A 15,106-nucleotide genomic window follows, 5' to 3' on the forward strand; every position below is an offset into this window, starting at 1 on the left:
GCTGTTCCCATGTATTTGTATGTAATCGGAAATGTGTAACTGTTACAGTCTGAACATTTCTGTTCCCCTAGGATACGAATGATGAAACTCTATTCCCTGTGATGGCATTCGGAGATGCAGCGGGCTGCTCCTCTCTGCCACGGCAGGACACAGCATGTGAGGACAACGGCCACCCATGAACACCAAGCCGGCTCTCACCAGACGCAGACCTGACCTCGCGGGAGCCTTCACCTCGGACTTCCGGCCTCTAGAACTGTGAGCAATGAATTTCTGTTGTTTATAGGCCCCCCAGTTTATGGTAAAATACAGCAGCTTGAGCTGACCAAGGGAGTAATTATTAATTTATTATTTCAATAAATTAAGATATCTGTTTGGGAAAATATGGACAATCAGTAAGGGGTGTTGAGAAGGCAGAGAATACGGCTATTTGCACATTTTTCATCCTATATGCGACGCTGAATAGCAATAGCATTGCAAATGGGCCGAAAGGGGAGAGGAATGTGAGCTCCTGCAGCTGCTCTTAGTGGAGGATGATTTATGTGTAATAGACTCCTGGAAGTCAGGGATTTCCCTTCCTGCCTTTCAGCAGTTATTTGTGTTCATGTCCTATCTCTATAACTAGACTCTATAAGCTTCCTGGAGGGCAGAGATATATACTCACATGAATATAGCAACTTGGATTTATTTTTTATTTAAACAGCCCAAAGAGTCTCAATTTATCTTCAGCTGCCTTGCTGCTCTATAAAGTTTTTCAGATATATTATTTCCCATTCTTTCCTGTGCTATAAGTCATCTAAACTATGTGGTTATCCTTGACCTACTTACCACTGGAATGCTATTTCTCTGTATGTCATTAAAATAGATTCACAAAGACACAAGAAACCTAGGATTTTATATTAATAACAGTTTGGGCAAAAGCAGGTTTTCAAGCCTTACTTTGTGAGGTCTATGTTTTGTCGAATCCCTCGTAGCTCTTGGAGCTATACTTTTGTATGCAGCAGGTGTTCATTAAATATTAAACTATTGAAGATAGTAGATAACGTTGTTTTAATATCACTGGGAATCTTTGGGGGAGTAGGAAGATGGTTGTAAGAATGTCTGAAGGGAAGAGCCAATGAAGTACTTTACTAAATAAAGGAAAAAGGATGAGTCCAGAAGTACCTTCTGAGGGGTAACTTTGGTAGCTTAATAAATGGCATTTTGCTTATTCTACTTGTGTTGTAAAGTGCAAAAGAGTTTACATGAAATTTAGAAAACATTAGTCTTAAAGTTGAAGACAAAAGTGTAGCCAAACTACAGAAGTGGAAGCAATACCATTTCATTTTTTAAATTGATATACAATAATACAAGTCGATATACAATATTATACTGATTTCAAGTGTACAACACAGGGGTTTAACCCATTTCATTTTAATTACAGCACTCTAAAAAGAAGGGGCTAATGGGGGGCTACCACTAAGGAGAACGAAGTGAGGCCAAGAAAGGTTAGCCCTGATGGTTATTTGGAATGGCAGGAGGAAGGGTATTTCAGTTGGAATGTCCTGGAAGGCTTTGATTAGGGCCAGTCATATGAAAAAGCGGCATTACTAGGGCCTTCAGGATGACCTCTTCAATAAGGATATTTTCTCCACTCCAGTCCTCATCCAACAGACCACAGCGTGGTCACTAATTAGGGTGCTAACTAAGATGTTGGTGTAAGCTGCTAGAAGCTTCATGTTTGAGGGGCCAAAGAAACTGTCAGATTTTTAATAGTGGGACAAAACAGACACCTTTTTAAGTGAAGAAATTCCTGAAGCATGGCTTATTTGCAAGGACCCTAAAAAAAGACTAGAGCTGTAAGTGACTGAAGCTGTCAGAACTCTGAAATCCTGAGCTGGGGAAGTTTCTTTCAGGAAAAAAAAAAATATATATTTTTTCCTGAAGCGGAAAGGTGAAAGCAAAATTTTAAAGTCTGGGGAGAAGTCTCTGAAGCATCAGTGCAAGTACAAATTCTTATGCCCCCGTTTTATTGCTTTTAAATCTTGTTTGAAATAGCATCTTTAATTTAAAGTTAGTATGTAAATGCAAGACATGAATATATAACTTACAGTCACCTACATATCATTTAAAAGATTTTATTTTAAAAACGTAAACTGATGAATAAGAGAGTTTGATCTCTGAGATTCAACTGCTTATGTTCAAGAAGATGATAATTAGTGTATCTGTGCTCTAAGACATGGAATTTGCTGAAATGCTACCTCTGGGCGTTCAATCTTAAAACAGCAGGTAGGATTTATTTCTGTCTTACTATGTTTTCGCTCTGGTCTAAGTGCTTTACACAGATTTTCTTAACCTTCAGAAAATCTCTGAGGTAGGTATTCCCCACCTTCCCACTTCACAGGCAGGACAGGAGGCAAAGGAAGGGTGAGTAACTGGCTCATAACTACACTGCAAATAGGTGGTAAAGCCAGACTTCAAACCCAGAACTTCAGATCCAGGGTCCCTGCTCTTACATTCTCCATTTTGCCTTCTACAGCAGAAACCCAGTCATTCTATATGACTTAATTCTGTTTTGCTTTTCTGCATAGAAATTGTAATTTTCTTTTTCTTTTATTTATACTTCTGTGTCCTACTATCTTAGAAATCCAATGATGGCCAGCAAGGGATTATTGTATCTGTCTTGCTCACACCACTCGCTTGCTAGGAAGGCTGCCCGACATAAAACAGATACTCGATACAAATTTGTGAAATGAAAAGTGAATTAACCATTGCTATATGTTTATCACATACTGAATTTCAGGAATGAAACAGTGATTAAAAAATATTGAGAACAAAGGAAAAACTGAAGGAACAAAACAGCAGCAGAATCACAGAACTCAAGAATGGACTAACAGGTACCAAAGGGAAAGGGACTGGGGAGGATGGGTGGGTAGGGAGGGATAAGGGGGAGAGAAGTAGGGGGGTATTAAGATTAACATACATGGGGGGGTAGGAGAAAAGGGAGGGCTGTACAACACAGAGAAGGCAAGTAGTGATTCTACAACATTTTGCTATGCTGATGGACAGTGACTGTAAAGGGGTTTATAGGGGAGACCTGGTATAGGGGAGAGCCTAGTAAACATAATATTCGTCATGTAAGTGTAGATTAGTGATACTAAAAACAAAACAAAACAAAACAAAAAAAAAGGGCAGTTCCTGTGTGGTAACCTCCAATGAGTTCTACACAAGGGTATAAAGGGCATATAAAAGTGTAGGCAAAGGGTCTGTTTGTGTTTATACAGATGATCAAAGCCTAATTTGGCTACCCCGAAAATGAACTAAGATACGATATGAAAAAGAACTTCCAACATCTGCACTCTCGGGAAGACTCATGCCAGAAGATGATCATCAAAAAACCCCAACAAAGATCCACGCACTGCTACAGCTGTAGATGCACTCATCCCACCAGCTCCTGGACTTACCATGGGAATGAAGGAGATATCTAAGCTGGCCTGTGCATACAATAAAACAACAAATTTGACTGGATCTATACTGTTGGAACTCAACCAAGAATTAGGAGAAGTGCAAATTGTAGTGCTCCAAAATCTTACAACTACAGACTATTTACTGTTAAAAGAACATAAGGGATGTGAACATTCCCCAGGAATGGGTTGTTTTAATTTGTCTGATTTCTCTCAGACTGTTCAAGTTCAGTTGGACAATATCCACCATATCATAGATAAGTTTTCACAAATGCCTAAGGTGCCTAACTGGTTTTCTTGGTTTCACTGGAGATGGCTGGTAATTACAGATATGCTTTGGTTATGTAACTATACTCCTATTATGTTAATGTGTGTGCACAATTTAAGTAGTAGCTTAAAACCTATACATGCTGAAGTTACTCTACAAGAAGATATGTCAAAGAAATAATCAATCTTCCCAGGTTTTCTTCCGCCTGCTACTTCTATAGCTTTTCTTCTTCCTTCCTAATTACAACCCTTAAATAGAATTCGTGCCTCATATCAAATTTACCGAGTATCATAATTCTTCCAAGTGGTAAAGATACCTCAAGACAAATGCTGGGCATAGAAGCTACAGGGCATAAATATGCAAAGAAATAAAAAGCTAACCATTTCAAACAATAAGGCTTCTCTCTCACTTACCAACGTTACATTTCCCTGTACGGCCCCGGAAGATGACTGGTTAGCCAGAGACGGGTAAGATTACTCAAGGGAGGAACAACCTAAGACAGGCACAGTCGCAGGGGGGCCATCAGGTGAGAAATTGGGGATCAACAGAGGGGAGGCTTAGAACCTCACCCCCCCGTTCTGAGAGAAATCTTCTGCATACGTGGATGTTTTATTGCCCTGGTCTAGCTTGGATTAACACATAGTCTACAGGCACACACCTGATCATCTACATTTGCTCCCTTACAACACTAAACTATGTTTTCTACCTTTATCTTGTATCTACCTACCACTTCAGCATTTTATTAAAAATAATAATAATAAAGAGAGAAATGTGGTATCCACATATAAATCAAGTATAAAAACCAAATGAGTATTCATATTTGAACTGACTGTTTATACTTCATAATGCATGAGCAAAACCGAAAGTTTCTGTGATGACTGCCCTTGTACTGTTCACCATGTAACTTATTCACTATGTAAGAATTTGTTCTCCATGTAAGAACTTGTTTGTTATGCCTCAGAAGATTGGAGACTGACGAAAATTAGGCTTGGGGTGGATTAATGATTGTGCATTGAGCATTGACTCCCCAATACAGAATTTTAATGTCGTTAACAACCACTTGATCAGTAAATATGAGAGAGGCCCTCACAAAAAAAAAAAAAAAAAAAAAAAAAGTACAGACTTCCAATGGTAAAATAAATAAGTAACCGGGATGTAATGTATAGCATAAGGAATATAGTCAAGATAGTGTAACAGCTTGGTAGGGTGATAGCTGGAACCTAGAATTATAATAATGTTTTATCACTGTGTTTTACACTTGAAACTAATGTAATGTAATACTGTGCGTCAACTACCCTTCAATAAAAAATAATTATCTAAAAAAAAAAAAAATATTGAAGGTCTAGGTTTCCATACCGTGTTAGTTAAAGCAGAGGCACTTATGGCTACCAGTAGTTGAAGGCAAGGGGCAGATGGGGCAGGCAGACAGTTTTGGGATGATCCTTCCTTCTACCAGGGAAGTACTCCTTTCTGGGCATCAGAATCAAATAGATCTAAGTTTAAATCTAGGCTTCTTGCTAGCTTGGGCAAGTTTCCTTACCTTTTGAAAAAAAATCAGTTTCTTGACATGCAAAATTATGGTGATGATAGAAACCAACTCACTGGGTAGACGTGAGGATTCAATGGGGGTCATGTGCATAAAACAATGTATTCCATAGCTTTATGCAAAATATATTTTCAGAGCTATTTATATGTAGTTGTTGTTTCAGGGTGCAGCTGCTAAGGGTACCTGGTACCAAAGTACATACTGTACTCAGTAACAGAACAATCACTTTGCGTTTTGTGTTTGAATGAATACCTACGTAGATAATTCAGATGATTAAAGTATTTACCAGATACATGAACTAGCTTACATGTTATCTAGCCTAATCAGATATACTGATGCAAGTTAATTGCACGTCAGACTGGGGTTCTGTCTAAATGCACCATCGAATTGAACTGAATGGTATGAACCAAACTAGAACTTGTAATTTTTAAAAACTAGTAGCTTGGAGAGCTTTCTCAAACACTGCCATCCCTCCCATCTCATGTTCCCTTTGGCATTTTCACTTTCCCATTCCTTCCATAAAGAGACGGAGTCTCTTTACTCTCTCTGAATATGGCTGGCTTATTTCAACACAGAATTGAAACCTAAGACTTTAAAGGCCACACAGCTTCTCTTTTTATCCCTTCAGAAGCCAACCATTACATGACACCATGTGACCACCTTGCTGGAGGGGGTCATAGAGAGACACACACACCTGGACTGTCTCTAGCTGTTCTCATTTGCTCAGATGGGACACAAAACATGGGAGTGAACTGTCTTGGGTTCTCTGCGGCAGCCAAGCCACTCCAGCTGTCATTGTGTAGCACAGAGAGAAGCCTTAACTCCAATTGCCTGTCAACAAATAAATAGTTGCTGTTGTTTTAAGACAAAGTTTTGGGGTGATTTGATCCACAGTAATAGATAACTGAAGCAGGAGTTAATGCCTGGGAGTGGAGTGCTGGGCTAATGCATACTTAACCCCGGGCGTTGGCTTTGGACCTGGGCAGTAGGGAGAGATGGGACGCGGGGTGAGGGGGGTGGTGCAGCCTGGAAGGCCAGTGAGGAACTTGCTAACTGGAAGTGGGTCAAGAGCAACCCATGTCACATAGGAGTGGAAAGTTCACAAGACCATGTCCTATAATAACTTCAAAGATAGAGAAGTATCTAATGAACTTGTGCTCCGGTGCAGGAGGTTTCAGGCAGAATGCTCAAAGAGGCCACTGGTTTCTTATGGATGAGGTATTATGAGTTGAGGAAGCAACTGTTCAGGTCTTAAGCAATATTTAGAGACACAGAAAGGCCTAGGAAAATCCCCTGATGCCCAAATTCTCAAAATAAGACAGAGGTCCAGATCAAAGATCAATTTCAAGGTGCCACAAGTAAAATATGGCCACAAGAAAATGGACGTGGCTGTAAACCCCTTCAGAGGTGCTCGACAAAGTTTAAGGTGGTGGTTTGTAGACCTGCCCAGCTACACACAGGGATTCAGAGAATTTTAAGGGCATTATAAATAGCATCCTATTCATAACCAGAAGTAGAAAGGATCCTATCTTGAAAGGCTTTGTGAATACATGTTTTGTCTAATAATGAACTGTAATTTGATACATAGGAAGTCCACAAGCTTTTAAAGGAGGGCAAAGGAGGCCTTGGGTCCAACTTGGGCAAAAGATGCCTCAGCCCCAGCTTTCTGTGGCTGGAGAGAATTGTGAGAAAGCTACTTAGTTGCAAACAAGCACTGTTTCTTATGGAAAAGGATGGTTCACAGGGCAAAGGTAAGGTCCCAGAGGACGGGACCAAGAGCCACAGAGAACAGTGAATCAGGGAGCTGTGCCTAGACAGCGTCACTGAGTCCCAGCCTGCAGACAGATCCTGCCCCTGAGGTCTGGGAAGCTGGCCACGTAGGCCTGGCTGGAGATGCTGTGAACCAGTGACTGTGATGGCCCTTCCAGAGGACCTCTCCTTTGCACAGTCTGCTGAGACTCACCTGTTTCTGTCCTACCACTGTATGCTGAGTGTACATGCGACAGAGAGCTGGCCTTTTAATTCCCAGGTCTCCAACGTAGGGATTTCGGCACCTTATCTGTATCTGGACCTGATATGGATGATGAGATACTAGATTTTGAGGCTAATACCGGATGGGTATGAGACTCGTAGGGAACAATTGAGTATATCTTGCATGTAGGAGGGGTGTGAATTGTTCCCTAATAGAGAACCTCAGTAGATTGTTTCCAAAGAAATCTTGGTTGCCACAAAAATCTCTCTAACCCTCATGTCCTTCTGAAATAGGACTTTGTTGCTCACCTCATCAGGAGGCAGAGTTCGTTTCTCCCCTTGTTAATTTGGGCAGCCCAGTGACTTGTTTGGAGCGACTGAATGCCGTGTAACACGAGGTGCTTTGCAAGCCTAGGAAGTTAAGAGGCAGTTCCCATTTTTTTTACCCTCCTGATACGAGCCACCACAGAAAAAATGTGTAGTGATCTTTTGGACAAACTATATAAGGAGAAGGAGGACCAGCCAGCCCCGACCTGTCCCAGCCGTCCTTGCTAAGACACCAGACATGTGAATGAGGTCATCCAGAATCTTCCAGACCCAGGCGGCTACTCTCTTGATGCCACATGGATCAGAGAGGCAAGCTCTACCTGATGAGCTCTATTCTAGTCACAGAAATCTTGAGGAAATAAGTGGTTGTGTTTTATTGTTTTAAAGCCATTAAGGTTTGGGGCGGTTTGTTACACAGCAGTAAGTGACTAAAGTATGACTGGACTGTTCAATTACTCCAAACTCATCAAAGCAGTTGGATTCAATCATATGACCACGGAGAAGAATCAAAGCCCACACCACGCCAGTGACAGGGCACTGGAGTGGCGGAACGGACTGCAGCACTAGTTTGGCTTCCTCTCACCTGCTCTGTGACCTCAGGCAGGCCACTTAGTGTCTGTGAACCTCCTGCACAAAACGGGGGGAGTGATGGCTAGGTTATGGGACTGGTGTGAGGACTGTCAAGTGACCCACAAAAAAGCATGTTTGCAAACTACTAGGAGTTAGTGGAAGAGAATGGGCTCTGTGGCTGTAACTTGTGAGCGTGACCCTGCGGAGGCACTGCAGGCACCAGCTCGCCTACTGGAAATAACAGCTCTTTTTATTCTCTTCCCATTGATAAGATTCCTGTTAATCAGCTTCTCCTTAAGAAAAGAGTCCAAGTAATTTAAAATTTCCTAAATGAAAAACAGTGCAGACAGACACCAAGTATTAAAGAAACGGCAAGATGACTATTAGAACAGGCATTTTGTGTCTATAATGTGATTTCTGGTTTGTTTTAACAGCTCCACTAAAACCCCACAGTACAGTTAATAATGTTATATGCGTTCTGTCAATAATAAGAAAATATCCTCAGACACAATTTCTAATTTACAAGCTTATGACAAATTCAAGCTGCTGAGAAATTGGACTTGAAAGTATGTCTTAGAATGATAGAAGACCACTATTAACACTATCATAATTGTATACCTACTGCATCAAACCTGACGTTTCAGTTTAATATGTTTTGCTGAGAGAGCATACTGTTTTATGGCTTCCTAGTGAAATCAAATCCAACCCAGAGGTTTGCACGCTTCTAATATAATTCACTGCAAGGTTTTAAAGCTGCCATCTCTTTTCTTCCCTTTTTCAAAAGATTGATACCCTGGCATTCCTTAATTCCACAAGGGCTCCTAATGGGTCAATGAGTCAGTGGTGAGCACCTCCATTAACGGTATTAATTTACACTATGTCACCTTAATGACATTTTGTCACAGCTACCTTCTCTGACATCTACATAGCTATTCAAAAGTAATAAAACAACTTTGGAAGGCATTAACGGAAATTAGCGTGGGAACTTCAGCACGTTGAGTGTCATTGTTATACTAGTGAAGAGAAATACAAAAACTAAGTAGAAACTAAGTAGCCTGACTTAAGTCAGGAGTCCTCTCTCCTGAAAGGTCACTTCGCCAAAACACTCCTTGGGCGTCCAGCTTGTGTTCATGACCACAGGGAGAGACTGACTGATGTGACAGTGTGGAGATACTCGTCTTGAGAAATGGAAACACGTTTCCCTAAAATTATATCAAATGCTTAATTTTAATGGCTTAGGTTTTCACATGTAGTTAGCAAAACTACTGATACTTTTAGAAACATATTCTTCCCCGGCAAATCAGGTACTATTTTAGTGAGAGTCATCCTGTATAGTTTAATCGATAACTTAAATATGGATTTAGAAAAATCTCAATTTACTACCAGTATTACCAAAAAACTGACATTCCTTAATGAGCATCCCCAGATTCTGATGTTATAGAGGGAGAGGCTGATTTGGACACACACACACAGAACCACAAAAACACAACTGAAGTGGAGCAAAGCTGAAAGCCTGGGAAACCCGACTTGAACGCAACCTTCCATAACTTCCAAGATCTCTTTCAAATCAACTGAAAAATGGGAAAAATCTGAGTAAGCTTATAGGTAAAGAAATATATGAAAAAATGCTCAACTTCACTCATAATTAATGAAAGGTTGGCCAAAACAAAGATGGCTGCCTTTTTCACTCACCAGAGTGGCCAAGAGATATGGCATTTATTCTAACAGGGACGATGGGGTGCCGGGAAGGAGGCCTTCCCACACACCGCGGTATCATCTTTGGGGATCATAGTTTGCCACTACCTTTCAAAAGTAAAAATGCATATAGCCTGTTAACCACCAGTCCCATTCCGAGGAATTACCCTTTACATAGGCAGGCAAAGTTCAAGGATGTTTAACAGTAACAATCAGAGAGAAAGAGAACTGTCCACCAATACAAAATTGTCTAAATACATTACTGTGTCTGTATTCGATATGCAGTCTTTAAAAAGAAAGGAACTACATGGGAATATATCCAAGAAATATTACAAAATATGAAAGGTCAGGGGTGTGGGTAGGAGAAAACTGAAAATAAGAGCAATCCAGGCAACGTGAACCTGGGAAGTGAACTTTGCATGAACTAAGTAAGTCGGGCTGAGGAGACAGGACCTGCTTGTGTTCAGTACCGCTGCTTGAAGATAATAAAACAAAACAAAGACTCTCCCAAGTTAGTGATAGCCACTGTGGTCTTTGTCTTTGATGGTGTGACTCCAGGGGCCAAAGGAACACAATTAGTGACAAAATGTAAGCATTTCTAAAAGTTTCAGAACAGGGCAACTGCTATGAGGATTCCCGACAGTTTCAGAGGGAAAAATCCTAGCATGAACACTGGTCATCAGAGACGGACCTGTAATGTGGTGAGATCTTTGGAGATCAAAAGCCTCAATGAAATTTTCTGGATAAGAAAGTAAAGTCTAAAACCGTATGTACATACGTGAACTGGAGTGACTGACTCTGATGTGCGTGGGCTTTTGAGGGTGGATGCTTGAATTAAGTTGAAAAGCCAATTTTCTTGTTTGTGATAATGTCAAATAAGAGTGAACAGACCTTCTCACTTGAAATAGTTTGATGTAATATGGACACATCTCTGAATTAAGATAAAATAATCTTAAATGTGATAGGAAGCTTTAAATTATAGATAAAAATATTTAGTTCATAAAGGAAATATTGAGTGAATTCTTATGAACACTGTGCTAATTCTAGAATCCTCTGAACTCCCCATTTTCTATGTTAACTCCCAAAGTGTTATTAATAAGAAACAGACTTCCTCCTTGATTTCATTGGTAGTAAATCAGTTTAAATGATGGTCAATGGATATTTTAGGGTTTAGCTCTTCAGTGTAGCTATAAGACTATTAGGAGAAAACTTTGTGCTTTATGAATTTAATATTTAAGGATGCATGTTAAATTATTTTAAATGTGAGTATGTTATATGTATAAATTAATACTCATTTATGCAAACTTTGATGGCAATGAATGAAATACATAGATATACTACACACTACTTAGTTCCATTTCCTTTGTTTTCTGCTTCTGAAAAGACTGAATAAAAGTTGTATTCATCCAGTTTCTTACAGTACAGTAGCATAATAATTACTTTTTATAAATATTAGTGATAAATATAAATGTGAAAATGACAATTTTGACTTTAATTCACTGCCTTTTGTTGGATTAAGACCCTAAGTAGAATGATTTCATAACATTTTTATATTCAGCATTATGAGTGGCAGTGAAAAAATCTGCCTTGAATAAAAAGGGCCTAAAAATCAGAAACACATATATCCATGTAATGACCTGATCACATAATCTTACTATCAGGGGAAAAAAAGAGAAAAATGAGAGAGTAAATGTATGTTACTGTTTTGAATACAACCTTTGTTTTAAACAAGAGCCCATATAAATGAGTAACAAACCTTTGTACTTAACAATAGCTACGCAGTGTCACCTGTAAAATTACTCTGCTTTCTGGCTGTTTCTGTGTGTGTGTGTGTGTGTGTGTGTGCGTGTGCACGTGTGTTGGTTTAATCTATTGTGTATTGTTGCACAGTATCATGTGTGTGTGTGTGTGTGTGTGTGGTGTGTGTGCGCACGTGTGTTGGTTTAATCTAATGTGTATTGTTGCACAGTATCATGTGTGTGTGTGTGTGTGTGGTGTGCGTGCGCACGTGTGTTGGTTTAATCTAATGTGTATTGTTGCATAGTATCCCCAGGCAGTTTCTGGGTGTGTGTGTGTGTGTGTGTTTTGTGTGCGTGCGCATGTGTGTTGGTTTAATCTAATGTGTATTGTTGCACAGTATCGTGTGTGTGTGTGTGTGGTGTGTGTGCGCACGTGTGTTGGTTTAATCTAATGTGTATTGTTGCACAGTATCGTGTGTGTGTGTGTGTATGTGTGTGTGTGTTTTGTGTGCGTGCGCATGTGTGTTGGTTTAATCTAATGTGTATTGTTGCACAGTATCGTGTGTGTGTGTGTGTGGTGTGTGTGCGCACGTGTGTTGGTTTAATCTAATGTGTATTGTTGCACAGTATCGTGTGTGTGTGTGTATGTGTGTGTGTGTGTTGTGTGCGTGCGCATGTGTGTTGGTTTAATCTAATGTGTATTGTTGCATAGTATCCCCAGGCAGTTTCTGGGTGTGTGTGTGTGTGTGTGTTTTGTGTGCGTGCACACGTGTGTTGGTTTAATCTAATGTGTATTGTTGCACAGTATCCCCAGGCAGTTTCTGGGTGTGTGTGTGTGTGTGTGTGTTGTGTGCGTGCGCACGTGCGTTGGTTTAATCTAATGTGTATTGTTGCACAGTATCCCCAGGCACAGTCAAGTAAAAGCTAAGGCTGTACAGAGAGCCTACATTTTAAATGGGTCTTGTCATTAATGCTTTATTAATTGCCCCAGGCTACGTAAACCCAGCGCCGGGGAAGCTATAGCAATGCGACACATTAAGGCCGAATCCACCCCTGCTGTTGTATGGAATGGGCCAACATTGAGTTAACAGCAGGAAAGGCAGTTCGTGGGCTTTTCTTTCCACCTCCTGATTATTCGACCTAAATTAGACAGGAATTTTTTGAAATCAGGAAAACACTTTAAATGAATAATATCAAAGAATCCTGAATCATTCTCTGTGGTGCTCAGAATGATTCCTTTTGGTGTCCTTTTAGGTTAGATGTAACACATCATTTTAAAATATGATGGCACAAAGCTGCAGTATACAGTGTCTTATATACCCAACTAAACAAAAAAAAACCACAAAATTTCAGCATACTTTGAAATCAGATGAATATCAACAAATAAAAGAGCCTACCTTTACATCAGAAGTATCTCTCTGACTAGTTCTCCAAGACCTTGCAACTGACGAGAAGGTTCGATCTGGATGGTCAAATTTTCCATCATTTGCATTGAGGAAAAAGGTTGTGAAGGGTTCCTAAAAAAGAAAAAGGAATTTGACCTTCTGAACACAGCTGCCCTTGTTCCTTTGCAAAATTGTAAAATACGTAAAATACACTCCTTTGTAAATGGGGTCAGGAGGTACAGTCTGGGCCTGACCGGGCTGCTGAGGCACCTGGCCCTCTGTCACCTTGGCAGGCCACTTTGCCTTCTGATCTAGAGTTCTCATGCTCTGTGATTTTATGATAAGTGACTTTGCATTGTTGTCGGTTTATAACCCAGGCTTTCTCTCTAATAAGTAGGGCCATGCATAATTCCATAGCCATGAGAAAATCACTCCGACGCTGTTCTGTGCAGTGTGGAAGCAGGTGGAATGTTCATCTGCGATGACCTATGCAAGTCTAGTAAAGTACTTGTACCATGTAATGGTGACCGTCTTTGAAAAATGCGAATCCTTGCTTAAAGTCCTTCAGGAGCTCTTCAGAGCTCAAGCAGAAAGTCTAATCTGTCTTCAAAGGTCCTAAATGATCTGGAACCTGCTTGACTCCCCTCTCGCCATCCCCTGCTCACATCCTAAGGTCTTGCCACGCTGCTGTCACTGCGTCTTTTGCTCATCATATTCCCTCTGCCTGGTACAAACTTTTCCCTTCCCCTCACTATTGTTACTCGGCTAAGTTCCTTTTGACCTTTCAGTCTCAGCCAAGATGTCATTTTCTCCTGTAAGACTTTCCTTGATTTGCCCAGCTCTCTGGTATGTTCAACTAGAAACCTGAATTTCCTCAAGCACATCACTAAACCCTTGTCACTCTGTTTTGTTAACTGATGTTTAACTTGTCTGTCTTCCCCACTATAGGAATGGATTCCATATCTATCTTACTTTCTGTTTTATCTCCAATGCTTAGAACAAGTTCTGGCACGAAGAAGTTGTTCAGTGTACAATCTGTTGAGGGAGTGAATGAAATAAAGTGCAAAGACTCTAGTTTTTTTTAGTATTCTGTAACTACTACCTTATGATAACATAGTGTCAAAAAAGAATGACAGGTCATCCCTAGGTTCAGTAATGCTAATAAATCCTCATGACATTTTCTTAAATATTTAGTTTTTTTCCCCTTAATACATAATGTCTTCTCCTTCTTTAATATCTATAAAATATTGCTTTGTCCCATTAAATTCCTCCTTTTGTCACTAGCCATAAGGGCTGGCTACTGGAGAAGAGCTACAAATAGCCATCTTCCTCAGTATCATCCCAAAATTGATAAAAATCATCAATTTTATAAGTTTGTAAGGTATCACCAATATTTCACATTTAGTGTTGAATGACAAAAAAGTGTGATGCGAGAGATAAGATGAAGGATGATATAACAACATAGAGGGAGGGGAGTATGATGCATCCAGGAAGTCCATATTGTTGTGGAAGATTGTAAGTGACATGGGAGACAAGGAGGTGTCACTGAAATTAAGTTAGGAAGAAAGCATTTATGAGACATCCTTCACTAGTTAATTTGCTTTGTAGGTTTTTTACTCACTACTAAACATAAGATGGTGCAGTACATCTTATCACTAAATTTACTTAAAGTAGGGATATAACAATTCTGGAAAAAGCAACGGTAAAGTGGATGAAATAGGACAGATTTAAGCCTGAATCTTGGTGGAGTGAACCACTTACTTCTCTTAGGCAACTGGCCTAACCTTAAGTGGCTGTGTTAAGTAACTGTATTTCAGTTATAAAAATGACTACTGGCTTCACGCAGAGCGCCAGGTGTCCACGGCTGGGCTCCCACCAGACCGTCGTTGTCGAGACAAGCAGACCAGACTCGTTTCTTACTCATCTCCGTGTCCCTAGCACCAAGCACGGCACTCGGTTGGCAGTCACTGCTTAATAAGTGTTCACTGAACACACCGAGACATACAAGGTGGTGTTGGGAGATGGGGTACGGCTGGGTAACAGTAAGACACGGCCTTTCTAGTCAGTTCTCAGCTACTGGTTTGACCAAACTATCGGATCTTCAGAATCTAGTTTCATATTCTAGGATGCTGATGTAAGTAAGGCATTTATTTTTTCTTTGTTGG

The 15,106-nt window shown here is 40.2% G+C and overlaps 1 protein-coding gene across 3 annotated transcripts in view; it reads right to left on the reverse strand.

Moving 5' to 3' along the window:
• Window positions 1-15,106, reverse strand: part of NBEA (neurobeachin) — a 550,888-nt gene that overhangs the window by 54,693 nt on the left and 481,089 nt on the right. For all 3 annotated transcript variants that reach the window (XM_036904990.2, XM_036904991.2, XM_036904985.2), the window contains exon 46: window positions 12,954-13,073. In XM_036904990.2, coding sequence (XP_036760885.2) covers window positions 12,954-13,073 — 120 coding nt within the window. The remainder of the gene's footprint in view (window positions 1-12,953; window positions 13,074-15,106) is intronic.

This window comes from Manis pentadactyla, chromosome 2 (assembly GCF_030020395.1).
Source record: "Manis pentadactyla isolate mManPen7 chromosome 2, mManPen7.hap1, whole genome shotgun sequence".
In the NCBI taxonomy this organism is placed as follows: domain Eukaryota; kingdom Metazoa; phylum Chordata; class Mammalia; order Pholidota; family Manidae; genus Manis; species Manis pentadactyla.